This window comes from Tilletiopsis washingtonensis (assembly GCF_003144115.1).
Source record: "Tilletiopsis washingtonensis strain MCA 4186 unplaced genomic scaffold FA09scaffold_29, whole genome shotgun sequence".
Classification (NCBI taxonomy): Eukaryota; Fungi; Basidiomycota; class Exobasidiomycetes; order Entylomatales; genus Tilletiopsis; species Tilletiopsis washingtonensis.
This window is the reverse complement of record NW_020312026.1, coordinates 179,105-204,998: the sequence shown is the minus strand read 5'-3', so window position 1 is coordinate 204,998 and position 25,894 is coordinate 179,105. Positions and strand designations below refer to the sequence as shown.

General features: G+C 66.4%; 12 protein-coding genes across 12 annotated transcripts; 5 read left to right on the top strand and 7 right to left on the bottom strand.

Annotated features, from left to right (window-relative positions):
* Positions 1-375: 375 nt before the first annotated feature.
* Positions 376-1,090, bottom strand: FA09DRAFT_283090 (fragile histidine triad; the record flags this gene model as incomplete). The annotated part of the gene is made up of 5 exons (XM_025739841.1): positions 376-399; positions 479-502; positions 606-653; positions 748-908; positions 988-1,090. Coding segments are annotated over 5 exons (360 nt in total), but the record flags the coding sequence as incomplete, so codon positions are not given.
* Positions 1,091-1,793: 703 nt separating this feature from the next.
* On the bottom strand, positions 1,794-5,212 carry FA09DRAFT_323876 (putative KGD1-alpha-ketoglutarate dehydrogenase). The gene is made up of 6 exons (XM_025741103.1): positions 4,923-5,212; positions 4,611-4,860; positions 2,726-4,556; positions 2,456-2,665; positions 2,353-2,393; positions 1,794-2,295 (listed from the first exon to the last, which is right to left on the bottom strand). Exons 1-6 carry the CDS (start codon positions 5,115-5,117, stop codon positions 2,129-2,131), a joined length of 2,694 nt encoding a protein of 897 aa, XP_025594874.1. The 5' UTR covers positions 5,118-5,212; the 3' UTR covers positions 1,794-2,128.
* A 381-nt stretch (positions 5,213-5,593) lies between these two features.
* FA09DRAFT_179417 (hypothetical protein) lies at positions 5,594-6,422 on the bottom strand. The gene has a single exon (XM_025739327.1). The coding sequence runs from the start codon at positions 6,323-6,325 to the stop codon at positions 5,696-5,698; it is 630 nt and encodes a 209-aa protein (XP_025594873.1). The 5' UTR covers positions 6,326-6,422; the 3' UTR covers positions 5,594-5,695.
* A 130-nt stretch (positions 6,423-6,552) lies between these two features.
* On the top strand, positions 6,553-10,543 carry FA09DRAFT_313515 (phosphatidylinositol 3-kinase). Its single transcript, XM_025740733.1, has 10 exons — positions 6,553-6,971; positions 7,034-7,198; positions 7,277-7,466; positions 7,536-7,991; positions 8,076-8,357; positions 8,416-8,769; positions 8,825-9,536; positions 9,613-9,702; positions 9,761-10,005; positions 10,093-10,543. Exons 1-10 carry the CDS (start codon positions 6,700-6,702, stop codon positions 10,225-10,227), a joined length of 2,901 nt encoding a protein of 966 aa, XP_025594872.1. The 5' UTR covers positions 6,553-6,699; the 3' UTR covers positions 10,228-10,543.
* On the bottom strand, positions 10,114-11,529 carry FA09DRAFT_332890 (mitochondrial carrier). The gene is made up of 5 exons (XM_025743638.1): positions 11,449-11,529; positions 10,765-11,235; positions 10,669-10,687; positions 10,428-10,596; positions 10,114-10,351 (listed from the first exon to the last, which is right to left on the bottom strand). The coding sequence occupies exons 2-5, from the start codon at positions 11,051-11,053 to the stop codon at positions 10,313-10,315; spliced, it is 516 nt and encodes a 171-aa protein (XP_025594871.1). The 5' UTR covers positions 11,054-11,235; positions 11,449-11,529; the 3' UTR covers positions 10,114-10,312.
* Positions 11,530-12,068: 539 nt separating this feature from the next.
* FA09DRAFT_332888 (3-isopropylmalate dehydratase) lies at positions 12,069-14,639 on the bottom strand (the record flags this gene model as incomplete). The annotated part of the gene is made up of 4 exons (XM_025743637.1): positions 12,069-12,212; positions 12,300-14,387; positions 14,444-14,471; positions 14,535-14,639. The coding sequence occupies 4 exons, from the start codon at positions 14,637-14,639 to the stop codon at positions 12,127-12,129; spliced, it is 2,307 nt and encodes a 768-aa protein (XP_025594870.1). The 3' UTR covers positions 12,069-12,126.
* A 228-nt stretch (positions 14,640-14,867) lies between these two features.
* On the bottom strand, positions 14,868-16,174 carry FA09DRAFT_179222 (hypothetical protein). The gene is made up of 4 exons (XM_025739326.1): positions 16,086-16,174; positions 15,825-16,025; positions 15,633-15,757; positions 14,868-15,261 (listed from the first exon to the last, which is right to left on the bottom strand). Exons 1-4 carry the CDS (start codon positions 16,127-16,129, stop codon positions 15,173-15,175), a joined length of 459 nt encoding a protein of 152 aa, XP_025594869.1. The 5' UTR covers positions 16,130-16,174; the 3' UTR covers positions 14,868-15,172.
* A 715-nt stretch (positions 16,175-16,889) lies between these two features.
* On the top strand, positions 16,890-19,225 carry FA09DRAFT_332885 (hypothetical protein). The gene is made up of 5 exons (XM_025743636.1): positions 16,890-17,148; positions 17,215-17,459; positions 17,533-17,802; positions 17,886-18,038; positions 18,246-19,225. Exons 1-5 carry the CDS (start codon positions 16,895-16,897, stop codon positions 19,013-19,015), a joined length of 1,692 nt encoding a protein of 563 aa, XP_025594868.1. The 5' UTR covers positions 16,890-16,894; the 3' UTR covers positions 19,016-19,225.
* FA09DRAFT_332883 (zf-DHHC-domain-containing protein) lies at positions 19,001-21,580 on the bottom strand. The gene is made up of 5 exons (XM_025743635.1): positions 20,658-21,580; positions 20,179-20,328; positions 19,852-20,034; positions 19,602-19,765; positions 19,001-19,481 (listed from the first exon to the last, which is right to left on the bottom strand). The coding sequence occupies exons 1-5, from the start codon at positions 21,537-21,539 to the stop codon at positions 19,373-19,375; spliced, it is 1,488 nt and encodes a 495-aa protein (XP_025594867.1). The 5' UTR covers positions 21,540-21,580; the 3' UTR covers positions 19,001-19,372.
* Positions 21,581-21,712: 132 nt separating this feature from the next.
* Positions 21,713-24,099, top strand: FA09DRAFT_332882 (Creatinase/aminopeptidase). Its single transcript, XM_025743634.1, has 5 exons — positions 21,713-22,124; positions 22,223-22,253; positions 22,316-22,489; positions 22,569-22,967; positions 23,362-24,099. Exons 1-5 carry the CDS (start codon positions 21,745-21,747, stop codon positions 24,076-24,078), a joined length of 1,701 nt encoding a protein of 566 aa, XP_025594866.1. The 5' UTR covers positions 21,713-21,744; the 3' UTR covers positions 24,079-24,099.
* A 133-nt stretch (positions 24,100-24,232) lies between these two features.
* FA09DRAFT_179035 (hypothetical protein) lies at positions 24,233-25,280 on the top strand. The gene has a single exon (XM_025739325.1). It carries the CDS (start codon positions 24,388-24,390, stop codon positions 25,054-25,056), a length of 669 nt encoding a protein of 222 aa, XP_025594865.1. The 5' UTR covers positions 24,233-24,387; the 3' UTR covers positions 25,057-25,280.
* FA09DRAFT_179002 (hypothetical protein) lies at positions 24,831-25,819 on the top strand. The gene has a single exon (XM_025739324.1). The coding sequence runs from the start codon at positions 25,085-25,087 to the stop codon at positions 25,643-25,645; it is 561 nt and encodes a 186-aa protein (XP_025594864.1). The 5' UTR covers positions 24,831-25,084; the 3' UTR covers positions 25,646-25,819.
* Positions 25,820-25,894: the final 75 nt, after the last annotated feature.

Sequence of the window (25,894 nt, the reverse complement as noted above, 5' to 3'; positions counted from 1 at the left end):
CCTCGTGTCCTCGGCATCTTTCCCTGATCGCATCTTCATTCGCGCGCCCGTGATTGCCTGCTTCATGACGTTTCTGCATTGCTTCTGTGCCTAGCGAGAGGGAGCCAGAGAGAGAGAGAAGGAAAGGAGTCGTACGGATTCTGGAGCAGCAGCGATCGGCCGGTCCCATGGCTCTCTCTACTGCTTCGCGAACGCCTCGGCCAGCCACGCAGCCTCGCGTGCCATCTCCTCTGCCGAGCGCGCCGGGCGCTCCTCGTCGGCATCGACCTTGAGGCGTCGGCGCTCACCGCCGCCATCGCCTTCGCTCTTGCTGCTGCTGCTGCTGCGGCCGCCCTCTCGTGCGGCGCGTGCCTGTGCCGCAAAGAGGCCGAGGCCGAAGCGCTCGAGATGCTCGTAGATCTGTCCCAAGCGAGTGAGAGCAGAGCGTCAGCAGCACGTGCGTGTGTGGGGTCTCTGTGCAGAGACGAGTGCCTCTCACCTCGTCGTTGGGCGTAAAGTCGCCCTGTGCCGCGGTGCAGGTGCGCGCGCCCCCGTCAGTAAGAGTGCGCCCCGCCTTGACCCAGCTCGTCTTTGACTGCGGGCGTCGGTACGGCTACCACACTCACGCTTCTCCTCGGCAGCACATGGACATGCAGATGAGGCACTGATTGGCCCTGTGGTTGCCAGCGAATGGGCAAGTGTCAGCAGACGTAGACTCGGTGCGAGGTCCGAGCAAGAGCAAGAAAGAAAGAAAGCAGTAATGCGCACCGCCTCGGGTCCGTCCTGCACCGAAAGCGTCAAGCTAGTGCCTCCGTAGCGCTGCTTGACGACGTCGGCCACCTCATGCACTGTCTGCCAGAAGGCAGGCCGCACTGAAGCGGGCAAGTCGGCGAGCCGAGCGCACGGCGTGGCGGGAATGACAAGCACGTCTGGATGGGTTCACCAGGCTCGGGGTTCAGCCCATCGAGCGCGGGCAAGTGGCAGGCGCCGAGCGGGGCCCACACTCACGTCCCGGCACAATGGGCTTGAGATTGACAATCGCCGCCACGGCCGGCCGGCGCAGAAACGCCTGGCGCGTGACATCAAAGTCGGCGAAGCGCAGGGCGCCGCTGCTGCTGCTGCTGCTGCTGCTGCTGCTGCTGCTGCTGCTGCTGCTGCTCATGCTGCGTGCGAGGCTGACGAGGCGACGCGCCATGTGGCGCACGCTGGGCTGGTGATGCTGCAACTCCGTGCGCTCCTGGCCTTGAGGTGCCTACACGACAGGGCTGCGTGTGGGCGCTCTGGAGGGATGGTGGTGGCGGGTGACAGACGCTTGACGTGGCGCGTGGCGCGCGCGTGCACCCGCTGCGTCCTCGCCGCGCCCCAGCACGCAGAGCCCACTCCACTCCCAGGAGCACGCCCGTCGTGGGCCTTTAGCGTTTCTGTCTGCGCCTCCACATGTCTTGCGCTGGCAGGCGCTGGACCAGAACGCCGCTCGCGTCTGCGCACAGCACACGCCTCACAGCTTGCTTGTCCTCCGCAGCGCCACTGGTCAGGAGCAGCTGCCGTGGCACCTTTTGCGCCTCACTCTCGCCTCGCGCAGCGCCGACGTGCGCAGGCTCGTCCAGAGCGCGCGAGGACACCGTCGAGGTGCGGCTCTGCACTACGCGCCACCGCTCCTCATAGACTCGCCAGACGAGAGTTGGGTCAATCGTATCTCTTGCACCTCTCCCCCAAGCAAGCGCAGACAGGGACACAGCGCAACGAGACGGGGCACCGCCTCTCCCGATCTATGTGCGCGTGCCTCGCTCTCTCCTCCAGCGAGCCGCCCTTTTACGCGCCGTCCGAGGCGACACGGCTCATGTCGAAGGCGTCGGTGAGGTAGCGCTTCACCTCTGCCTCGTGTGCCTTCTTGGAGCCCGTGGCGACGGAGGCTGGACAAGGCGGGAGCAGTCAGCATGGGGCCCGCTGCAGGCACGCGCAGCGCTTCCAGCCAAACACTCACCGTACGGTGGTCGGCCGGCAAAGATGGCCAGCGTGTCCTTGTGGTGCTCCGTGTGGCGGCATGCGGTGCGCAGACGCGGCTGCACGTACGACCATGCGCCACTGCGAGAGGGAACAAGAGGTGAGCGGCTGCGCCAGGCGAGCGAAGCCCCTCCTCCACGTGGGCTCACCCGTTCAGCGGCTCCTCCTGGCAGTACACGAGGTCGGCGTTCTTGTACTTGTCAAGGTGCGGCGTGATCATGTCGTACGGGAAGGGGCTGATCTGCTCGAGACGCGAAATGGCCACGTCGCGGATGTTGTTCTCGCGCCGCCAGTTGAGGAGCGCAAAGTAGGCTGATGCAGCGTGGTCAGCGAGGAGCGGCGGGCGAGGCGGCTGCCAGGTGGACTCACTCTGACCGCACGTGATGATGTGGCGCTTGATCTCGTCGGGTCTGCGGGCGAGCCACGTGTGAGCAAGCATGTTCTGGCGCCAACACAGCCCTGTCCCACGCACGCAACAAGGCCGTCCTTCTCCGAGGTGCTCTCAAGGTGCTGCTCGGGCAGGTAGCGCTGGAAGCCCGTGCCGGGAAGCATGTCGGCCAGCTTGGAGCGCGCCTCGGGGTGGCGCAGCAGCGACTTGGAGAAGAAGCTGATCAGCGGCTTGCGGAAGTCGCGGTGCACCTGGCGGCGCAGCATGTGGAAGACGTTGGCGGGCGTCGTGCAGCTAGGGAGAGCAGCGAGTCAGCATCAGGGCAGAAAGGCGCGCGCGCTCAACACCACGCACTAGACGATGGCCATGTTGCAGTCCTGGTGCTGGCGGTTCATCTTCTCGGGGCTGGGGAAGATGAAGGGGTGGTCGTCGCACAGCTGCAGGAAGCGCTCCGGGCGGCCCGACGAGTGCTCGGGGCCCTGGCCGTCGTAGCCGTGCGGCAGGTTCATGACGAGGCCGCTGCGCTGCAGCCACTTGCGCTCGCCCGACGCGATGAACTGGTCGATGATGCACTGCGCGTTGTTGGCAAAGTCGCCGAACTGCGCCTCCCACATCGTCAGGTTCTTGGGGTCGACAATGCTGAAGCCGAGCTCGAAGCCGAGCGTGCCGAACTCGGACAGCGACGAGTTGCAGATCACAAACGGCGCCTGGTCCTCGCTCAGGTGCTTCAGCGGCACGTGGATCGACTCGTTCTTCTGGTCGTGCAGCACGGCGTGGCGCTGCGAAAAGGTGCCGCGCTCCACGTCCTGGCCCGACACGCGCACGTAGTAGCCCTCCATGGCAAGCGCGCCGAACGCGAGCGCCTCGGCCGTCGACATGTCGATGCCCTCGCCCTCGTCGATCGTCTTGGCGCGGTTCTTGAGAATGCGCGCCAGGTTGCGGTGCACGTTGAAGTCCTCGGGGTACGAGGCGACGGCGTGGCCAATGTGCTCGAGGCGCTCCTTCTCGACGCCCGTGTCCTTGTGGTCGAGAATCTGCTCGGCCAGCTCCTTGGGCGTCGGGAAGCCGTCCCACGCCGACGAGAGCCACTCGCGCTCGCCGACCTGGTAGTCCTTGCTCTTCTCGGCCGCCTCCTCGAGCATGCCCCACACCCACTTCTTGTGCTCGTCAATGTCCTTCTGCGTGAAGCTGCCCTCGTCGACAAGCTGGCGCGCGTACTGCGTCAGCGTCGTCTCCTGCTTGGCAATCGCCTCGTACATGCGCGGCTGCGTGAAGCTCGGCTGGTCCGTCTCGTTGTGGCCGTGGCGGCGGTAGCAGACGAGGTCGATGACGACGTCCTTCTTGTACTTGGCGCGCCAGTCGGCCGCCATCTGGCACACAAACGTCACCGCCTCGACGTCGTCGCCGTTGACGTGGAAGATGGGCGCGTCGATGCTCTTGGCAATGTCCGACGGGTACGGCGTCGAGCGCGCAAAGCGCGGGTCCGTCGTGAAGCCGATCTGGTTGTTGACGACGATGTGGATCGTGCCGCCGGTGGCGTAGTTGGGCAGGTTGTACATGCCCATCGTCTCGTACACGACGCCCTGGCCGGCAAAGGCGGCGTCGCCGTGCATGAGCAGCGCCATGCTCGTCGTGTGCTCCTTGTCGTTGGCAAAGTCCTGCAGCGCGCGCGTCTTGCCGAGCACGACAGGGTCCTCGGCCTCGAGATGCGACGGGTTCGCCACGAGCGACAGCGCCACCTTCTTGCCCGAGGGCGTCGGGCGCACGTAGTTGGCGCCCAGGTGGTACTTGACGTCGCCGCCGCCCTCGCCGTCGTCCGTCTTGCCGGCGAACTGGTGCAGGATGCCCTCGATGGGGCGGCGGATCACGTTGGCCAGCACGTTGAGGCGGCCGCGGTGCGGCATGCCCATCGTGATCGACTCGACGCCGTGCTCGACGGTGCGGTCGATCATCGACTTGACACCGGGGATGAGCGACTCGCCGCCCTCGAGGCCGAAGCGCTTCTCGTTGGGGTACTTGGAGCTGATGAAGCGCTCGAAGCTGTCCGACCAGATCAGGCGGTCGAGGATGGTGCGCTTCTCCTCGATGCTGTACTTGAACGGCTGCGGCGTCTCGATGCGCTCGCGCAGCCAGTCGCACTTCTCGCGGTCGGGAATGTGCACGTACTGGATGCCAATGGAGCCGCCTGGAGGGAGCGGAATGAGCGACGCGCTGCACGGCTCACACATGCTGCACTCACAGTAGATGCGCTTCACGGCGTCGATGACCTCGCGGATCGTCATCTTGCTCTTGCCCGCGGCGACAAAGTTGGGCAGCAGGCCGGGGCCGAGCTGCATCTCGCGGTCGAGGTCCTTCTCCGTCCAGCCGTAGTGCTCGATGGTGAGCTCGGCGGGCACGTCGCCGGAGAGGTCGGGGTGCAGGATGCCGAGCGGGTCGAGCACGGCGATGCGGTGGCCGCGCACCTGGTAGGCGCGCACAAGCAGCTGCAGCTGGAGGAGCAGAGGGGGGTCAGACGCCACCGGCGCCCGCAGGAGCGCGCGCGCTGCCTCACCTTGAGGTGGTCGTTGACGGCCGAGCCGCCCTCGTACGACGACGTGTCGATGGGCGGCGCATCGATGGGCAGCGGCATGAGCGTCGGTGGCGGGCGGAAGGCATTCTCGCTGCTGAGGCCGGCCTGCATGCCGCTGAAGTACGTGGCCCACGAGCCGTGCACGCTGCTCGGGTCCTGCTGCCACATGCGGCGCATCTCGTCGACGTAGTAGGCGTTGGTGGGCGTGATGAAGCTGTCGTTGGGCGAGGGCGCGTTGGGGCGCTGGGGCGCGGCGGCGGCGGCGCGCGTGGGCAGGCCCGAGTGGAGCGCGCGCGAGGCCAGGCGCGCCATGGACGGCGGCGGCGGCACGGCGCTGCGCACGAGGCGGCGCGGGAGGGCGCGCAGCATGCTGGGCAGGGTGCAGAGGAGAGGGAGCGGGAGAGGGTGGGGAAGAGAGGTGCGCAGCCGGTGGAGTTGCGCGGGCGGGGCGTGGCCACGGCGCTGCGCCCTGCACAGCAGAGAGAGGTCGCGACTGCCAGCACCGCACGCCGCCGGATGCCGCGGCGCAGCTCCTCTCTGTCTGCAAGGCATGGCGCGCGCCAGCCAGCCGCTGCACCCTGCCACGCCTCGCCTCGCCGCACAGCCAGCGCACGCTCCGGCTCCGCTCGTTGAGCCGCCGGCATGCGGGGAGAGAGGGCAGCAGCAGGCGAAGCGCACCTTCGGCCGCCTCGTGCTGACGCTGCAGCTCTCGCGACTCCGCCGCGCCGCCGTGCTCGGCCCTCTGCTCCGTTGCCTCAGCGCCAGACACGCCTCGGTCCGGTCCTGGCCGACGTGCAGCGCGCGCCTCGTCCAGCACCACGGCTCCCGTCTCCCTCTTTGCCTGCTGCCTGCCTGGCGTGCACTCTGACTGCACACTGGCGGCACTCACACACTCGCGCGTGCAGACGCAAGCAGCCCGCCGTGGCGGCGCAGAGGTGACAGACGGCGGTGCGACGCTGCCGTGGCGGGCTCGGGCGTGGTGCTGGTGCTGCTCCCGCACCTGCTCCCTCCCCCACACGCTGCACGCCGGCCATCAGGCCTCGCTCGCCCGCATGCACGTCCGCTTGGCCCGCCGTGGGGCAGCGGCCTTGTCGGGCCACGCCAGATGCAGCGCAGCGCAGCATCGCTGCCACTTGCACGACGCGCTTGCTGAGCAGGCGGCCGAGCCATGCTAGCAAGAGCCGAAGCTCAACGGTCCGCCCTCTTCCTGGCGCCGCCTCTCTGGTGCGCCGTGCACGCTGGCCCACTGGCGACGCTGCTGCCTGAGAGCTGTGCTGTGCCGACGATCGACGCTCGCGCTGGAGCGGCGGCGTCCAGCGCGACACCCACGAGGCGGATGATGAGCTCTGTGAGCCGCTGGATGCTGCGCCTCGAGCCGCTGGCATGGGCCATGGCACGAAGGAGGCCTTCTTGCTTCGCTCGGCGCGGTCCGGGGCCTCCGCGCAAGCCACACGCTCGGCGCTGGCGCGGCGAGTCAGGGTCTCGCGGCGGCGGCGCCGTGCCAGCGGGCGGCGCTGCACGGCCGAGCAACGCCGCCGCCGCGCTCTCCTGCCGGCGCGCTCGGGCCACCCGGGCGAGCGCTGGCTGTGCCTTGTGACTTCGAGCCGCTCTCCGTCTTGCGCCTCATCCTCCATCGCCTCGACAGCACTCCATCTCCGCGCCCAACGCCAGACGTGCGCCTCGCGGCCGCTGCGCGCAGCACGTCTCCGGCGCTGTTGCATGCGCTGAGCCACAGCAGCCCCGCCCCTGCCTGCCCGCCATGGATCGCGATCTCTACACGCTCGTCCCCCTGCCGCTCCTCGCCGATGCCACGCTCAGCGTGCGCATTGCCTCGCTGCAAGGGCGCCTGCCGACGCTCTCGCGCGCCCAGCGCATCGATGCGCCGCGCCAGCGTCTCGCCGGCGTGCATGCGGCACAGGCGGCGGGCGAGGCGTGCGCCGATGTGTACGTCGAGGCGCGCCTGTATGCCGACAATCGCCCGCTCTGCCAGCCGGTGCGCACGCGCTATCGACACTTTCGCAGCACGTTTCAGTGCGTGGCATTCCTGAGTCTCTCGCATGGCTGTCGCGCTCGCTGATCAGCATGGAGGGCAGGTTCAATGAGACGCTGCACTTCCCCGTGCCCCTCGCGTCGCTGCCCCTCGGCGCACAGATTGGCTTCTCGGTGTGGGACGCGGCAGCGCCCGAGACGAGCGATGGACGTGGACATGCGCGGCGCTGCATCGGCGGGACCACGTTGCGGCTCTTTGGCAAGAAGGGGTGAGTTGCCTCGCCTCGCCCGCTGGCTCTCCACAAGCTGGACACGGCGACTGACGCAACGCGCTTGGCGGGCTGCAGCACATTGAAGCGCGCATCGCATCGCCTCTATGTATGGTCAGAGACGCCGGCGGACGGCAGTGCAGAGAGCACCACGCCGTCGAAGATGCGTGGCTTGCAGGCCAAGGCGGACGTGCCAGACAGCGGCCCTTCTGCACGCTCTGGCGCCGCAGCGGGCGGCAGCTTCGACGAGATGGGCCGGCTGGAGAAGGTGAGTGAGACAGCGCAGCAGCGTTGGGCGCTCCGAAGCGCGATGACGCTGACTCCGCCGCCCCCACAGCTGATCAAGGCTCACGACTCTGCGCTTCTGCCGCGCCTCTCATGGCTCGACAAGCTCACGTATCGGCAGATTGAGCGCATCAATGCCGAGCAGGCCGCCAACTCGGATGCTTTGTGGTTATACGTCGACTTGCCACGCTGGGAGGCGCCCGTTGTGTGGTGTGAGACGGAGGGAGCGACGGGACAAGCCGGGCAAGAGGCCGGCACTGCGACTTCTTCAGCGCCCTCGGCCGGCCCACAGCCCGTATCTGCAGGCGCACAAGGAGTGGCGCAGGCACCTGTCATTGACGCCGCGCTGTTTACGGTCTTTGATCCCGAGGTCGAAGTGGGCCTGGGCAGTCGAGCGGCACTGGAGAATCTCAGCGAGGCAAAAAGCAGACGCTTGGCTCGAAGTCATCGCAACGGCCCGCTCGATCGAGAACTCAAGCCGAACGCTGGCGTACGCGACGAGCTCAACGTGAGTTGGCCTCGCATCTCTCTCCCGCACTTGGTCTCGGCAGCTGACCCATGTTGCCTTGCTTGCCCCCCCCCTTCCTCGCAGGAGATCCTCTCGTACCCGCCCACGCGCACACTGACGTCACGCGAGGCAGATCTGCTCTGGACGTTCCGCTTCTATCTCTCGCGCTTCGCCTCGGGCTTGACCAAGTTTCTCAAGTCCGTCTCGTGGAACGACCCCGGCGAGGCAAAGCAAGCCACCGATGTGCTGCTGCCCATGTGGGCGCGCATCGGCATGGACGACGCGCTGGAACTGCTGGGTCCTGGCTTCCGAGACTCACGAGTACGCGCGTATGCTGTGCAGCAGCTTGAGAGGGCAGATGATGATGTGGGTGTGACGACTGACGCTGAATGAAGCTGCCGCCTGACTCACAATCCGTCGGCAGGAACTTATCCTTTACCTGCTGCAACTGGTCCAGGCGCTCAAGTTTGACGACACGACGGTGTCTGGCGGCTCCTCTGGCCCCTCGCCAGCATCATCGAGTGCACAACAGCAGCCCGATCGCCGCATCGCGCCCACAGCTCGACTGGCCGAGGCAGCGCCCAGCTCTTCGCCCTCCGCGTCGCTCTCCACCTCCGAGGGCTCGCTGTGGACGTTCCTCGTGCGCCGCGCTCTGCAGAGCTCGGATCCCGTACTGGCGAACAATCTCTATTGGTACCTCACCGTGGAGACGGAGGACAAGCGCTGGGGCAAGTTCTTCAAGACGATCAAGGCGCGCTTTCTGGAGCAGATGCTCGAGGTGAGCTAGCTCTGCCGCTCCTCGGCCGCAGATGGGTTGCTGACATTCCTCGCAGGCACCCAAAGGAGCAGAGCTTCGCGAGCTCTTCCGGCGGCAAAGCGAGCTGCTTTCCCAGCTCTCGGCGCGCGCCCAAGCCCTGCGCTCCTCCAAAGACTCACGGCCCAAGAAGATCGACAAGCTGCGCGCGGCCATTGCGGATCCGCGCCACGGGCTGCGCAAGTTCTCGCCCGTGCTGCCGCTGCCTCTCGATGCGCGCGTGCGCGTAGAGGGCATCGCGCCGGAGGCTAGCACCGTGTTCAAGAGCAATCTCTTTCCTTTGCTCCTGCAGTTCGAACGCAGCAGCACCAGCGGCGCCCCTTCCAGTTCGACCAGCGCTGCTGCTGCTGCCGAGGCACCTCCTCCAGCGCGTACTGAGGCAGGCAGCAGCGACGCCGACGCGGCACCGCAACGGCCGCCGCCGTACGGCGTCATCTTCAAGAACGGTGACGATCTGCGCCAGGACCAGCTGGTGATGCAGCTCTTCACGCTCATGGATCGCCTGCTGCGCAACGAGAACCTCGACTTGCGCATGACGCCGTACCGCGTGCTTGCGACGGGCCCAGTCGATGGCATGGTGCAGTTCGTCGAAAGCAAGAGCATAGCTGCCATCGTCGCACAGCACGGAGGCAGCCTGCTCAACTATCTGCGAGCTCACCATCCGGATGAGAGCAGTCCGGCCACGTATGGCGTCGCGCCGGTGGTGCTGGACACGTTTGTCAGGTCGTGCGGTGAGTCAGCGTCCTCCACCCCCCTCTCCCTTGCAGCCCTCGAGCGCTGGCTGAACGCAGGCTGGCGCGCGTGCAGCTGGATACTGTGTCGTGACGTACCTCCTCGGCGTCGGCGACCGGCATCTGGACAATCTGCTGCTCGCGCCCGACGGGCACTTTTTCCACGGTGCGTGATGGCGCTGCTGGCCTTGCCGTCTTGGCACTGACGCTGAGCCGCGCTGCAGTCGACTTTGGCTACATCCTAGGCCGCGACCCCAAGCCCTTCCCGCCGGCGCTCAAGCTCAGCCGCGAGATGGTCGAGGCCATGGGCGGCGCGCAGTCGCCGCACTACGCGCGCTTCAAGAGCCTCTGCTACACGGCCTACACGAGTCTGCGCAAGAACTCCAACCTCATCCTCAACCTCGTGGCACTCATGGTCGACGCCAACATTCCCGACATTCGCATCGAGCCGGACAAGGCCGTGCTCAAGGTGAGCCCCTGCTGTGCCCTCTCCAGGCAGAGAGAGATGCTGTGCGAGAGATGCTGATGTTCATCTTCGCCTCTCCGTCCGCGCCAGGTGCAAGACAAGTTTCGCCTCGATCTCGGCGAGGAGGAGGCGATCCAGTACTTCGAGGGCCTGCTCAACGAGACGTCGTACGTCACGCTCGTCTTTGACCGCCTGCACGACGCGGCGCAGTTCTTCCGCTCATGACGATGCAGTACTGTGTCCCCATTGCGGCGCGTGAAGAATCTAGAGAAGGGCCTGCTGAGGGCAGAGGTGAGAAGAGGAGCGATGCCTACATGCCGCCGTTGGCCAAGTAGACGACCTCTTCGTACTAAGAAGGGCAGCAGCGCGACGCAAGTCAGCAGCTGCGCAGCGCTCCGCGGGGGGCACAGCAATTTCCCACTCACACACAGGAACGTCACGCCACCCCCGACGATGAGGCGACACAGTCTCGGCGTGGCGCCGCGCCAGAGCGCACGTGTGCCTTCGGTGCGCATGATGTGGCGCGCCAGCGACCAGACGCCGGGCAGCGGCGCGGCGCCGGGCGTGCGTTCTTGCATGCGCGTCTTGACGACGCTGAGCGGGGCGCGGGCGGAGGAGAGGGGTCAGTGAATCGGCCTGAAGAAGGGGCAAGGGAGGCGGACGCACTCGAGTGGTTGAGTAGCGCCTATGCAGGGGTGATGACCGCGTCAGCTTCGAACAATGCCGAAGCACAGCACATCGGCAATCGTCGACCAGACTCACAGACAGTAATGAGGCCCGCCACTGCGCCCAGTGCAAACGTGATGCCGCCGGGCAGTGCCTGTCCCGGTCTCGTGCTCCCTTGCACGAAGTTCTTCATGCTGGAATAGCTGCCAAAGCGCACGGCGCCATGCAGGCCCTGCCGCAGAATCGTCGGCAGCACGCCGGCGTACACGCCGCGCAGGCCGTGCTGCATCAGGGCGGAGTAGGAGAGGCCAGACGCCAGACGCCGAGTCTTGAGTGTCTCGGCCGGCACGGAGACGAGCAGGGCCTCGAGGAGGCCGGCGGACATGCCGGCGAACAGAGCACGGCCGCCCGTGGTGACGCCCTGTGCAAAGCAGTGAGGGTGTGGCGCTGCTTCAGTCGCCGAGTTCACCCGCGCCATGCGTGGATGTTTGCACAGGCCAAGGCACCCACCTCGTCGTTGCGCAGAGAGGCACAGATACGATCGTATGCGATGAAGCGCACGCAGGTCTGGGTTGCGAGGGCAGCAAGGGCAGTGATGTCAGTCCATGCAGCCGCCGAGACTTCGCTACAACGAGGGGCCCTTGTGCTCGGGCCAGCCAGCGTGCGCGATGCTGTCCACGCGGCCCGTGCCTCTCGACTTGCGCAGCTGCGCACTTTGCCTTGCCCTGCGCCTGCCGCTTTGCGTGCGCCCATGCCCCTCGTACATTGGCCGCCACTCACCTTTGCCGCGCCTCCGCCCAGCACGGCGGCGCCGCCGACGTAGGCGCCGCGCACGCCGTTCCTGCTGGCCTGCGCCAGGTGGCGCCACGGGCCGGCGTCGGCATGCTGCAGCTGCGCGCGCGTCTTGCCGAGCTCCAGCGGCACGCCGACGACGACGCCCTCGGCCAGCGCGGCGAGGGCGCCGGCGAGGAGCGAGAGCGGCAGGGCGTCGCGCCGCAGATGCGGCGGCGGCGGAGGCGAGCGCGAGGCCGAGGCCGAGGCGGAGGCGGAGGCCATTGCTGAGGCCGGCGTGTGGGCGCAGAGAGAGAGGCGTGCGTGTATGAGGGCAGCAGGGAGAGAAGAGTGCGTCAAGAGGGTGCGGGTGTGGTAGAGGAGAAGCAGGGGCCGCTCGCGGGCCGCGTGCGCGCCAGGGACCAGGCCTGAGCGTGAGAGCCCGGCGCGCCGCGCACGGGCGCGACGATGACATCACACTCCCCCGCGCGCCCCGCCGCGAGAAGGGCGACGCGACACTCGGCTGTAGACTCGCGACTCTTCGCTTGCTCGCTGCCGTGCTCCTCTCCCGCTCTTTCCATGCGCGTGCCTCGTCTCAGCAATAGCATGCGCATTCGTCTTTTGTAGTGCGTGTCTCTGCATCCGAGCCCTCCGCGCCATGTCGAGTCTGCCGGCGCGGCGAGCTGTCTACCAGTCGGTCCCCGTCACCTTGCTCGCCACGTCCTTGGCCTTCTCCATCAGCGGCTGCAGCTTGCCCGCGTAGCCAAAGCCGTCTGAGGAGAAGAAGAGAGGGACGATGTGTTAGCCCCAAAGCTTGCGCCCATCCGTAGCCATCGGCCCCCTTGCGCTGCGCCACTCACCCAGCCACGGCGTCGTTGCGCTGCGCTTCTTCTCGAAGCTCTTGATGGCCGCCTCGTGCTCCATCGTCAGGCTAATGTCGTCGAGGCCGTTGATGAGGCAATGCCGCACAAACTCGGGCGTCTCGAAGGCATACTCGGTGCCGTCGGCGAGCACAATCTGCTGGCGCTGCAGGTCCACCGCCACCTCCTTGCCCGCCTTGGCATCCTCGCTGATGCGCACAATCTGCGCCGCCGGCAGCGTCACGGGCAGCTGGCCGTTCTTGGTGAGATTGTTGCGGAAAATGTCGCCGAAGCTCTCGGCAATGACGGCGCGAATGCCAAAGTCGAGCAGGCTCCACGCCGCGTGCTCGCGGCTCGAGCCACAGCCAAAGTTGGGCCCGGTGACAACGAGAATCTTGGCCTGCGTGTAGGGCTCCTTGTTGAGCACGAAGCTCGGGTCCGCCTCGCCCGTCTTTGCATCGTAGCGCAGCGGCCAGAAGAGCGCGGAGCCGAGGCCGGTGCGCTTGATCGTCTTGAGGAACTGCTTGGGAATGATCAGGTCCGTGTCGACGTTGGAGCGCTCCAGCGGCGCAGCGATGCCCTTGAGCACGGTGAATGCCTGCACGCCGGAACCGACGGTGGCGATCTGCGACTCGGGCACGTCGCGAATCACATCCTCGTCGGTGGCGATGGCCGGCGTGATGGGCGCAGGCGGGGGAAGCGTCTTGTCGGTGAGGTACGACTTGGGGTCGGAGATCTGCACGGCAAAGTCGGGCTGGGCGGCTTCGTGCCCCACCTTGGCGCCCGAGGTGAGCTGGCGCACGTCGGTGAGGAATCCGGTCACCGCGGCCGCGGCAGCCATGGCCGGCGACATGAGATGCGTGCGGCCGCCGGCGCCCTGCCGGCCCTCGAAGTTGCGGTTCGACGTCGAGGCACAGCGCTCGCCGGGCGAGAGCTGGTCCGGATTCATGCCGAGACACATGCTGCATCCTGCCTCGCGCCAGTCGAAGCCTGCCGCCTGGAAGATCTTGTCGAGGCCTTCTGCCTCGGCCTGCTTCTTGACGAGGCCGGAGCCGGGCACCAGCATGGCATAGATGCCCTGCGCCACCTTGCGGCCGTGCAGGATGCGCGCAGCCTCGCGCAGGTCCTCGATGCGCGAGTTGGTGCAGGAGCCAATGAAGACCTTGTCGACCTTGACCTTCTCCATCGGCGTGCCGGCCTCGAGGCCCATGTACTCGAGTGCGCGCGTCCATGCCAGAGCCTGCGCCTCGTCCTTGGCCTGCTTCGGGTCAGGCGCGTTGCCCGTGATGGGCACGACATCCTGAGGCGACGTGCCCCAAGTCACGGTGGGGGCAATGTCGGCGGCCTTGACCTGCACGTCGACGTCGTAGTGCGCGCCCTCGTCGGACGGCAGTGTGCGCCAGTACTTCTCTGCCGCCTCCCACTCTGCGCCGGCCTTGGGCGCCAGCGGACGGCCCTTGATGTACTCGTAGGTGATGTCGTCGGGCGCGATGAGGCCGGCACGCGCGCCGGCCTCGATGCTCATGTTGCAGATCGACATGCGCGCCTCCATGCTGAGCGCGCGGATCGTCGAGCCGCAGAACTCAATCACGCACCCGGTGCCGCCGGCCGTGCCGATGATGCCGATCACATGCAGGATGATGTCCTTGCTCGTCACGCCCGGCGCCAGCTCGCCCTCGACCTGCACGCGCATGTTGCGCGCCTTTTTCTGCAGAATCGTCTGCGTGGCCAGCACATGCTCGACCTCGGACGTGCCGATGCCAAACGCCAGCGCGCCAAAGGCGCCGTGCGTCGAGGTGTGCGAGTCGCCGCAGACAATCGTGGCGCCGGGCAGCGTGAAGCCCTGCTCGGGGCCGATGATGTGCACGATGCCCTGGCGCGAGTCGCTGAGCCCGAAGAACGTGAGGCCGAACTCCTTGACGTTGTCCTCGAGCGTGAGACACTGCGTGCGCGAGTCGGCCTGCTCGACGAAGGACTTGGTGTCCTTGTACGCCTTGCGCGACACGGTCGGGATGTTGTGGTCCACCGTGGCGAGCGTGCAGTCGGGCCGCCGCACCTTGCGCCCGGCGTTGCGCAGGCCCTCGAAGGCTGTGCGAGGCTGTGAGCAGCTGGTGGGGCAGGAGAGGCGGAGCGCGGCAACGCACCCTGCGGCGAGGTGACCTCGTGCACGAGCTGTGGCGGGCGCGGTCAGCATGCCGGCCGCCGGCGCAGTGTGGCCAGTGGAGCGCAGCTCACATGGCGGTCAATGTAGAGGATGGCGGTGCCGTCGTCGTGCTCGTGCGCCAGATGGGCGTCGTAGCACTTGTCGTAGATGGTGCGCGGCGCTGAGGAGGCGACCATGCTGGGCGATGGGTGGGGGGTGGTGGTGCGAACGCACGGCGGCGAGGGGGCGCTGCCTAGGTGGCATGCCGGCGGCGCGCGTGGGGCAAGCTCCAGGCACCGGAGTGGCGCGCGGCCCGTCGGCCGATGAGCGCCGCGCGCCTCGGCCTTTGTCGGCGCGCCGGCCGAGGCGCACGGCGGCCAGCGAGCGGCGGCGCATTGCCAACCTGAACGCCGCCTCCTTCGCACCCCTGACGCTGAGCGTGCTGCGCTGATGGTGCGCTGACTCGAGTGCCGCGACGGGCATTGCAAGAAGGAGTTGCACGCGGAATTCGAAGTGGCATGCGTCAGGCGGGCCTCTCGGCTGCGCTGCCCGATAGAGGTGAGCGAGTCGCGGGCAAGGGCAGGCGCATAGGCAAGGCGTGCTGCTCCCACGCATGCCTCGCCTCGCCGCCCGCCTCCAAGTGTCGCCTAGGCTGGGCGAGAAGCAAGTCAGGAGCCGCATCACATTATCACCCACTCCCATGCCCCCCTCAGATCGATCGTGCCTGCTCTCAGCCACTGCTGCTGCCAAGTCTCGCGCCCACAATCACCCCAAAGCTGCACACGATGAGCGCGCCGGCGCCGAGGGAGAGCGCCGAGACTGTTGCATGGGCCCGAGGTCGACAAAGGAGGGGAGCGGTGGAGGGGAGCGTCAGCATCGCCTCTGCGCTCTGCGCTCTATAGGGGCCCGGAGGAAGCAGGCGCAGAAGCAAGAGTGCGCTGGACAAGGCGTCATGAAAGCCCTGGAGAGCGTAGCTCGTGGAAACTGGAGCTGTCACGCGCGAGTTCGCTGCAGCGTGAAGAGAAGCTAGAGAAGCTCGTGGCCGCCGATACGTCTGAGGAGAACAGCGATCGCCTCTCGCTTCGAGATCGTCGAGCGTCGCAGCCACGCCGAGCCTCGCAGCAGCATCGTTCCGCCGCCCGCCCTCCGGGCTTCTGCCCTCCTCCTCTCTCGCACGTGCAACAACTCACCCTCAATCCGACTCGGCTCAAACCTCCCTCTCACGAGCGCACGTTGCACCACAAAGTACCTGCGCGCGCCAAAGAGCAGACAGAGGCCGCCCAGGAGGATGCAGAGCGCTCCGATTGGCTTGCCCCTGCCCCCGCGAGCGTGTTAGTCAGAAAGCAAAGGCAGAGGATGGGGACTTTTGGAGCGAAACGCACAAATTGATGCCCGCTCTGCGTGCGCCATCATCGTCGGCGAGCCTGCGCATGAAGCGCAGCAGTGCGACCTCGCCGCCCTCCGAGCCATCATGACCGTCATCGTCGGCAGAGCGGCTGCGAACGAGATCGGGAATCTGGAAGAGCTGCGCCACGCCTATCCCCAGGGAGACGAGGGAGAGAGAGGTGCGTAGATAGGCTAGACTGGTGAGAAGTGAGGAGGGGGGTCAGGAAGGAGGAGAAGAGGGGAGACAGACGACATGCCCTTGGCTCGAGAGGCAGAAACAGCGAAAACTATGTCTGGACATTCAAGGGCAGACATGGTCGGCTTTGAAAGCTGCCCAGGCCGCCATGCAGTGGTGAGCAGGCCCTCTCCCGTCCCGAGCGTTCGACGACGGACTGCGGCTCTGCCACTCCACACCACGGCCGCGCGTGGACGACGCTCCGCTGCGCTCTTCGAATGCTCAGTGCTCTCTGCCTTGCACCCTTGTGCTCTTTCGGCCGTTCTCCTCGCCTCGATGCGGCCCGCGCTCTGGTCGCCTAGCCTCCTTCTTCCGCCCTCCGACCACTGCTGGTCCGTTGCATGCCTCTGCCAGGCCCGCGCTTCCACTGCCCGTGGCGCTGCTCTTGCGTCTCGCTCATCGCGCGCGCTGCACGTCTTGGATGCGCCACTACTCACTACGTGCGCTCGCTGGCCAGATGATCGCGTGCCACCGAGCCGGTGTTCTCGAGCGCCAGAGAGAGGTGCGGCATCGTCGTGTGCGTGTCTCGCTCTGCCGCGCCTTGCCGCTGGCTCGCCGGTGTCTGGACTGCGGGCGGGACGGTGGTGGTGGTGCTGAAGAGAGGCACGGAGAAGCAGCCGCGCATCTTGACGGCGCCGCTCTGACTTGAGGCTGAGTCTGAGTAGAGTGCGGTGGAGGGAAAGGAGGATGGCGCCATGCGCACGGCCCGATGGCGTAGGCTCGAGCGTGGGAGCAGCACCGTCGCGGGAGTCGGGACATGCACGCCTCCTTCGCCTCGCCCAATGTGGTGCGCGCCTCGCCTCTTGCCCGCTCTCCACATCCGCCCACAGCATGGCCGCCGCCTCGTCGCCGCCGCGCTGCCGCTGCGCCGCGCGCGCACAGCTCAAGACGCGCGGCGCGCCGCAGTGTGCCGCGTGCGCCGCGACGCAGCTGGAGCAGCGCGTCAGGAAGGCGGCGCAGCTCGCACTGGGCGCCGTGCTGTGGCGCCGATTCGCTGCGCGCCGCAGCGACGACGCAGGGCAGAGCAAGCAGGAGGAGGAGCAAGGCGGTGTAGTGGCGGTGGTGTCTTCAGGACAAGAGGGCAGGTGAGTGGCAGCGCACCCGCCATGCTCCGAGGCGTGCCAGGGCTGATTGAACACGACGCACCACAGAGCACTGCTGCATCTCCTCGCCTCCTCCTTCCTCCCAGCGCCAGCCATCGCCACCTCTCGCGCGCCGCAGCTGAAGCACATTACGGTGCTGTGCCTCCTTGATGCGCGTGCGGGCGAGGAGGAGATGCAGCGGCAGAGGGAGTGCATGCAGTCGGCGCTGGAGCAAGAGGCGGATGCCAGGTTGCGCCTGCAGTGGCTCGTCGTGGGCGAGCCAGGGAGCGTGAGGTGTGAAGCGAGAGGCGAGCGTGAGTGCAAAGCGTCGAGGCGAGGTGGGGTGGAGATGAGACGCTGACGAGAGCGCGATGCGATGTGGATCAGACATCTATCTCTCCCGCCCCTCCTCTTCCGCCTCCAGCCTCGCCTCTTCTTCCTCTTGCCGCCTTCAGACAGCGCCCTCGATGACGCGTCATCAATCCCTGCACTCAACTCTCGCTTACGCCTCGATTCTTCGGCGAGCACACCAACTGCACGCCTCGGTGCTGCTGCTGCCGAGTTGTGCCGACTGTCTGGCCGCGCACTTTCTCGATGCTCTGGTGGAGGGAAATGGCTTTAGTGCGGGCATGAGAGGCGGCGATGGTTGGATTGACGGTGCGTGCCTCTCTTCTTCTTTGCCCCCCTTCTCTCTCTCTATGCTCACACTTCACGTCCTCCTGTCTTCCTGCGCGCTTCAGATCTACTCATCCTACGTCCCCTGCGCGAAACGAGCGCAAAAGAGCTGGCATTCTATCTGCACGCCAAGCGGCTGTCGTACGTGACGCAGAGAGAAGCGACGATGGGAACGCCAAGCAAGGCTTTCAAGGGCACGATGCGCGGAATGACGGAACGTGAGTGACCCTTCCACCCGCCCCCCCCCCCCTCTCAGCTCCTCCTGGGCCCCGCTGGGCGACTCTTGGCGCTCTCTGTCCTCTCGCTTCTGGCGCGCGCCTCGCGATCGGGGCAAGGCGAGTGGCAAGGGTCCGCGACCTGGCTCGAAGCGCAGCGGTCGCTTAGCTGACGCTGATTGTGCCGCGCTCTCTTCGTTGTGTCTGCAGAGCTAGTGCGGACATTGCAGCTCGCCGCTCCCTCCACTCCTGCCACTGTCATCCGTACAGCTTCCAAGCTGCACTTCGCGGGGCATGCTGCGCCTATTCCTGCCACTGCGCCTCTCCATGGCAATGCGCCGCATGTCGTCGAGGCCGCACCTGAGGGCGCGAGACTCGACGAGGCCGCACACCACCACCACCACGCCGCCCAGGCCAACTGCGCCGCTCAGCACGCCGTCGGCAAGACGCAGACGCAAGTGGACTCGCTGGAGAGGCTGGCGGAACAAGCGACGCTCAAACAGGGAGCTGCAGCGCAGCGCTTTGTGCTTGCGGCGCTCTCGTTGCCCGTCTGGAACACCTCCAGCCGTACAGAGGCGGCGCAGTGCGTGCTTTGTCTGCTTCCCGCCCCTCCTGCTTCTCCGACGGGCGTGCCTCGTACGCCACAGCGAGCCCCCAGCACGGACGCAGCAAGCAACGACGCACTCGAGCAAGGCAAGGCGATGGACATCTCAACGATGCTCTGTCCAGCCTGCCTGCGCATTCTCGAGACGCCTCAAGTGCAGACGCGCAACGAAGCCGTCGAGACGCTCCTGCTGCCGGAGTACGTGCTTCGCGCTGCACAGGCACGGCCGGCGCGGCCGAGAGAGGGAGGGCCGGACGCATTGGAAGGCTTTGGGGGAATGCGACTGGAGGAAGAGGACGGGTACGAGAGGGGGAGAATGGGGGTGATGGAGAGGGAGGAGATGCGCGCAAAAGTGGAGGAGTATCTGCTGGAATAGCATGCACGTCATTTGCATCTCGCTGCTCGCTGCGAGAGGAGAGAAAGGGTGGGACCGAGACACATCGAAGTCGAGACGCGAGCGCGGGAGAGAGGGAGGCAAGCCAAGCCCCGATCTGCACGACGTCGGCGCATATTTTTCGTCCGGTCTTCCGTCTCGGCCGGCGTGCATCTTCCTCGTGTCCCCCTCACCCGAGCGAACCCCCAAAAGCAACATCGGGTATCTATTTTTAGCTCTTGCTCTGCTGCGGCGTGGCTGCCGGAGGGACGGTAGGGACGGTAGGCGCCAAATGCCGTGCAAGCGTGCGGCAAGAGTTCTGTGGCGTGGCGCAAGGGAGGCGCCGCTCGACTTGACGCACTATAGCGTCAAGCTAGGGCCTACATGCAGGTGTTCTTCCTTCTCCAGTCTCTCCTCTGGCTCTTCTTCGTCGTCCGTCAGCTCTTCCTCCTGCTTGATGCCTTCATGCCTGTTGTGGCACACACCGCACGTCAGCATTCGCGCCCACGAACACTGGCTGATGACGGGCGGGAAAGAAGAAGAGAAAGGAGGGGGTTTGGGGAAGAGGGGGGGGGGGAGGGCAACTCACCGGCCACCCATTCCCAGCCGCTTGGGCCAGTGCCATCCATCGCCGTACGGCTCGATTCTTCGCAACGAAAGCACGCTCCACCAAGAGTGCCGCATGTCTTGGCCTGCATTGAAGAAGACGCGCAGATTCGTCGTGCGGCCCACATCGTAGACATTGACGAACGCCTGGCTCACGAGGACGGGCATCGTCAGTTGCGCAGCGCAACGTCCCCCTCGAGGAGTGAGGAGGGCACGGGGACGCATAGACATACCGCTCGTCCTCTCCTCTTGGCCAGCTCGCGATAATGCGAATTGTCATTCGCCTCGACGCTCGTCTCGCCTTTGGCGATCAACAACAGCTGCCAGGCGGCCATGATGGCAAGTGCGAAGCCCATGATGGCGCACAAGACGAATGTCAGGAGAGGCAGGAATCGAGGCACGTATGGTTGGTCCCACTGCGAAGCGTTACGAGTAAAGGGGGAGGAGGGAGGGGGCGGGGGCGTCAGTGTGCGCTTGCGCTGGGCACTAGCTTGACGTTGCCCCTTCGCCTTCCTCCTCTCTCCCTCTCACTTCGCAGGGGAGACAGCGGAGTGACTCACCGGCGTCGAAAGCGCAAAACTTCTCTTCAACAGCGGATAGCTCGTGCATACCACGACGCCCATTCCAAAGGCAAGCCAGAGCATGAAGAGGACGAAGTGTCGCTCGTTGCCCAGTCCGACGCAGGCATTCAGCCAGGGACAATGATGGTCCTGCATGTACAGCAGGCGCACGAGAGGGAGGAGCGAGGATGGGTCAGATGGATCGCTGCGCCACGGCTGAACGAGGCGTGCCTTGCTGCCCCTCTCGTCTCTCAAATTTTGCGCTCATGGGCTGCGCCACTCCTCTTTCATGCGCCTGCGTAACCCCGTCCGTCTCTCTGCCTCCTGGACAGATCTCCAGTACGGCCTCTTCGATGAGGACCACATTGGCCCGCCTCTGCTCTGCCGCCAATCCCCGCCCTCTGCACCTTCTCTTTTCACTCGTCATGCCCCCCCCCCCCCCCCAGCTTCCCGGCTTGCTCCAAGTCCGCGCAACTCACGTATTTCAGCGCACAAGTGCCGCAGGTCCTGCAATGATGCGCGCGCTCCGGCTTTGGCGGCGGCACCAGCTTGTACGCTTCCTCTCCCAACGCCTCTCTGATTTCGTCTGCCGTGTCGCCCCGCACTTGCTCCGGCAGATCCTGCTGCTGCTGCTGTTGCAGGCGAGCGGAGGAGGCGGGCGAAGAGGCGGCGAGCGAGGAGGGCGCGGAGGAGGCAGAGCGCAGAGTACGCCGCACGTCCAGCTCGATGGCTCGCAGCTGAGGAGGCAAGGCGGCCAGAGCCTGCCAGAGCATGACGGGCGGGCATTTCATGCACATCTTGCTCGTCGGCCACAGATCGTCGCCCTCGATGGCGTCGTCCAGACGATGCTGCTCCGCGTGCAGGAGCGGCTGCGCTGCGCTGGCGCTGGCGGCGGGGGAGAAGGCGGCACTGGCGCGAGCCGCGTCGCGCCGTTTGCGAAGCCACCAGGCATCCGAGCCGGGGCCGAGGCGACGCTCGTGTCGCGCCTCGCTGAGGCCCGTGAGGACAGAGCCGGGCACCTCGCGGATGGCGTGCAGGTAGTGCACGGCAATGCTGGTGATGATGTATGCGCACGCCGTGCTGGCGCCGAGGCATCGCAGCAGCGCCAGCGGCTCGGCAAGCACCACGCCGGGCAGGCCGAGGAGGATGTGCAGGCTGCTGCGCGTGCGCAGCAGGCGCGTGAGGGCGTGCGGCAGCGGCGCGACGCCCGGCAGGACGCCGACGAAGAAGGTCCATGCGCCGAGCGCGACGAGGGCGGCGCAGAGGGCGACGAAGACGGGGCCCGCGGCGCCGATGCTCCACTCGGCACACGCCTCGACGCGCCGGAAGGAGCGGTGCACGCAGCGGGCGAGCGAGGACATTTCGGCGCGGCGCGCGTGGCGCGTGGAGGAGGCGAGCGGGGTGGTGGTGGGAGGCAAGGAGGCAAGCGACGCGGGCGTGGCACGTGCAGCGCCGAGTGGAGGGGCGAAGGCAGCAAGAGTCGCGCGACTGGCAGGCAAAGCTTCCAGTTCGCGTCTTCCAGCCTGCTTCTGCTCCATCATCTCCCTCCTCGCTGCGGCCGGCACGATGCGGCGCACCCTCGCCCGTCTCTCCGCGCGCATCGCGCCCGATGCTCCCAGCGCTGCCTCCAGCAGCACGCCGTCCTTCGCCCGCCCCGACACGCCCGCCACGCGTCCGCCGCGCGCACAGTACGGCCAGGCCCTGCCGCACTCCCATCCCCATCTCTTCCCTCGCACCCTGCCCTTTCCCGCGCCCCCTCCTCTCTCCCTCTCCCTCTCAGGCGCCTCTGCGCCTGCACAGGCAGACGTGGCGCACGAGCAGCTCACGCCCGGCATCCCCGCGGCCGAGTATGCCGAGCGCAGAAGCAGGCTCATGCAGAGCTTGCCCGAGGGCAGTGCTGTGCTCGTCATGGCCGCACGCATCAAGTGCATGAGCGGCAACATCAAGTGCGTGTCTGCAGCGCAGCGCCTGGCCCCATCTCTCTCTCTCTCTCTCTCTCCTCTTGCGCTCCGACAGCTGACGCAGCGTGGTGCGGTGGGAGCAGCTACCGCTTCCGGCAAGACTCCAACTTCTGGGTGCGTGCTTCTTCTCCTGCCACGTCTCGTGCCCATTCGCTCATTGTCTCTCGCTGCGCCAGTACCTCACCGGCTGGCAAGAGCCCGATGCCGCGCTGCTCCTCGAGTCCGCGCCCTCGTCGGCCAAGGGCTACAAGATGACCATGTTCGTCTCGCCGCGCGACTCGGTCTCCGAGCTCTGGAATGGCCCGAGGAATGGCATTGATGGCGCGATGGATGTGTTTGGCGCCGACCAGGTGTGTTTGCGCCTTCCCTCCCTCCCCTCCCGCGCCGTGCGTGGGCAAGTGGCTGACGATGCCCTACTGCTGCTGGCAGGCATTCGCCATGGATCCCGTCGCACTGCAAGCGTACCTCAAGACGCTCCTCTCCTCCACTTCACACTTCTATCTCGACTTGCCTTCCTCTCCCTCCTTTCCCCGCCGCAGTCGCTCCTCCTCCTCCTCTTCCACCTCTTCGGGCAATCTCCTGACCTACCTCACTCCCTCTGCCTCCTCGCTCGACGTCTTCAGCAAAAAGTCCGACTTTGATGCCCTCGTCAAGCTGCTGAATGACAGCAAGCGCACACGAGCACTGGCGCCCTTTGTGGAGAAGTTGAGGTTGGTAAAGAGCAGGCATGAACTGGGCGTGATGAGGAAGGCAGGCGCGATTGGAAGCAAGGGCATGAGAGAGGTGATGCGCTTTGCCGAGGTGGGCAGGAGCGAGGGACAGGTGCAGGTGAGTACAAGTTCTGCGGCCGAAAAGAGGGCAAGGTGGCGGTGGAAGACAATGCGTTGGCGACGGCGATGGCAACGCGCGGTTGGACATTGGGTGCAGCGCGTGATTGGAGTGACGCGCAAGCGGGCAGTCGGAGGGCGCTTGGAGTGACGCGCAAGCGGGCAGTCGGAGGGCGCTTGGAGTGACGCGCAAGCGGGCAGTCGGAGGGCGCTTCTTTTTCTCCCTCAAGACACAGATGGCAGACAGGCGGACCCGAGCGTGGTGGCGTGTGGGAGGGATAGGGAGGAGAGGCTGGCGCAGAGTCAAGCATCACAGCTCCAGTCGAGCCTTCAAGCATTACAGCTGCATTTGAGGCCTCAAGGACGTCGACTGATCTCTCTCCCTCACTCACTAGGCAACATTCGAGCACCTCACCTCTCTCCACGGCGCCCAACGACCGGCGTATGTTCCCGTCGTCGCCTCCGGACTCAACGCTCTGACGATCCACTACATCGCCAACGAGTCGCTACTGCATGCCAACGATCTCGTGTGCATCGACGCCGGGCCCGAGGTCGACGGCTACGTCTCGGACATCACTCGAGTCTTTCCCGTCTCTTCGCGCTTCTCGAGCGCACAGAAGGACCTCTACAGTGCGGTGCTGCGCGTGCTGAAGCAATGCACCAGCCTCGCCACGGCGCAAAACGGATACACGCAGGGCGAGCTGCATCGCCGCAGCGTCGAGCTGCTGCGCGTCGAGCTCGAGAGGCTGGGCTTCAATCTGCGCTCCGGCATGCTGGAGCGTCTCTATCCGCACTCGCTCTCGCACTGGCTCGGCATCGACTTGCACGACACGCCAACTATCGAGCGCGGCACTCGGCTGCAAGAAGGCCACGTCCTGACCATCGAGCCTGCGGTATACGTGCCGCAGGGAGACGATGCGTTCCCAAAGGCCTTTTGGGGCATGGGCATTCGCATTGAAGATGACGTGGCGGTGGGGTATGACAGCAACGTCGTCCTGTCGGCCGAAGCACCGAGAGAGGTGGAGGATGTGGAGGCTGCGTGCGCAGGGTGGGAAGAGGGAGTGGAGATTGTGAAGAGGGAGGTGAGCGAGCAAATGAGAAGGACGCAATAGATGCCCCCCTTTGAAGCCATGCAGCGAGTGCACTGCTTGTGAGTTGGGCGCCGGCGAGAGCCCGTGGAGGGGCGAGGACGCAGTGTTGTATCGCAGCTGTGGCTTTTCTTTGCAAGCGAAGCGACTGTTGACTGTAGCGAGCAACCCCCCGGCGCTCACAATGAGAGGTCTGCTAGACCCGCGAGCTCGCCTGAGAGAGAGGCGTGGAACCCTTCGTCTCGACTTGAAACGCCCCATGGCTCGGACCGAGACTCTAGAAAAAGCGACACGTCCGTGCAAGCTATACCGAAGCACGGAGCATGCAGCAGCATGCCTGCACTGTGTACGTCGCCGAGTGCCTCTTTCGAGTCCGAGGACGTCAGTCGGAGCGGCGATCAAGCTTCCCATGCACCCTCGCCGGTCGCTTGCGGTGTGCTGATCGGCTTTCTCTCTTTCTCTCCACCCTCGCGAGTCTTGCTGCACGGGCCGATCAGCTGGCCCAGCCGGGAGAGCATGCATGCGTCTCTGGCATCTGCCTCACCGCTCCGGTCGCCTGACATACCTGCATCACGGGCAACCTGCCCATCTCTTACGAGACTCGTTGTCCCGGCTCGCCACGAGCAGCTGGAGGGCAGCGGCAGCGTCCACGCGCGGCTCGGAGAGCGTCGGAAGCGCGCCGAGGACACGCGCCCGCTTGCTTGCGGCGTGGAGCTGCAGTTCTTGCGGCACCTGCTTCCCAGCCAGCGAGCCCAGAGGCTGCTGTTGCGTGCTCAGCTGCGACTTGCGAGCTGTGTGCTGCATGGGTGTGGCGGGCATCTTGCAGGTGCAGCTTGCAGCTCGCAGCTCGCAGCTTCAGGGCGTTGTCGCGACCTCGAGCCGGCGCTGACTCTGAAGCATGACTGTGGACGCCGAACGGATCCGCGGCGCTTACGCCGGCGCTGCAGCACCCGCTCGAGTCAGCGGCTGAGAGCCCGCGCAGACGACGCTCAGCAAGCATGAAGAGGGCCACCGCTCTCCGCCCTGCCGGATGCACGCCGGGCAAGGGTGCAGCAGGGGCGGAGCTGCAAGTGGCGCAGCGTGCAGCGAAGCTGCCCGAGCGCACGCTGCAGCCTCGTGTGCAGCCTCGGAGCAGAGAAGCGACGGGGCGTGCACAGAGCTCGGCAGTCACAGCAGAGGCGGCGAGAGCGCCATGTCCTGCGCCGCCTCTGCGCTCCGAGCGTACGCAAGAGCGCACAGCAGCCGCAGCGCAAGCGCGAAGCAGCTCGGCAGCGACGTCGGCCAAGAGAACGCGCTCCTACGCGTGCCTTTGACGCGAGTCGCGGCAGCGCGCGCATCGCGGCTCGAGGCCGTGTGGCTCATGGGATGGTGCCTGAGAGGCTCGGACGGGTATACCCCAAGGGGGCAGGAGAGAAGCGGCGCGCGAGGTGAGGTGAGCAGACATGGCATGAATGCCTGCCTGCGTGCTGCTGCGCATGCGGCCGGCCGGCCTTCTCTCTCTGGCCGGCGTCTCGTCAGCGGCCATCACTCTGGCCCTGAGGAGAGATTGCCTGCTCTCGCGCGTGCAAAGTGCCAGGCAGACGCCGCATAGCCGCCGACTCGAGCCGCATGGTCTGATCCGTGCAGGGGGAGTGCGAGGCTTCGTGCGAGAGGCCGGCCGCAGAGAGGTCGTCCGCACGAGAAGGGCGCTTCCGAGTCGGCTGCGACGCTTCCTCTCTGGCCGCGCGCCAATCCCCCTGCGGCGATTCCCGCGCGGCGCGGAGGCCCACGGGGGCTGGCAAAGGAGGGCAAGGCGCGGCGAGAGTGAGTTCAGCGGACGCGGCGGCGGCTCGGTCAGGCA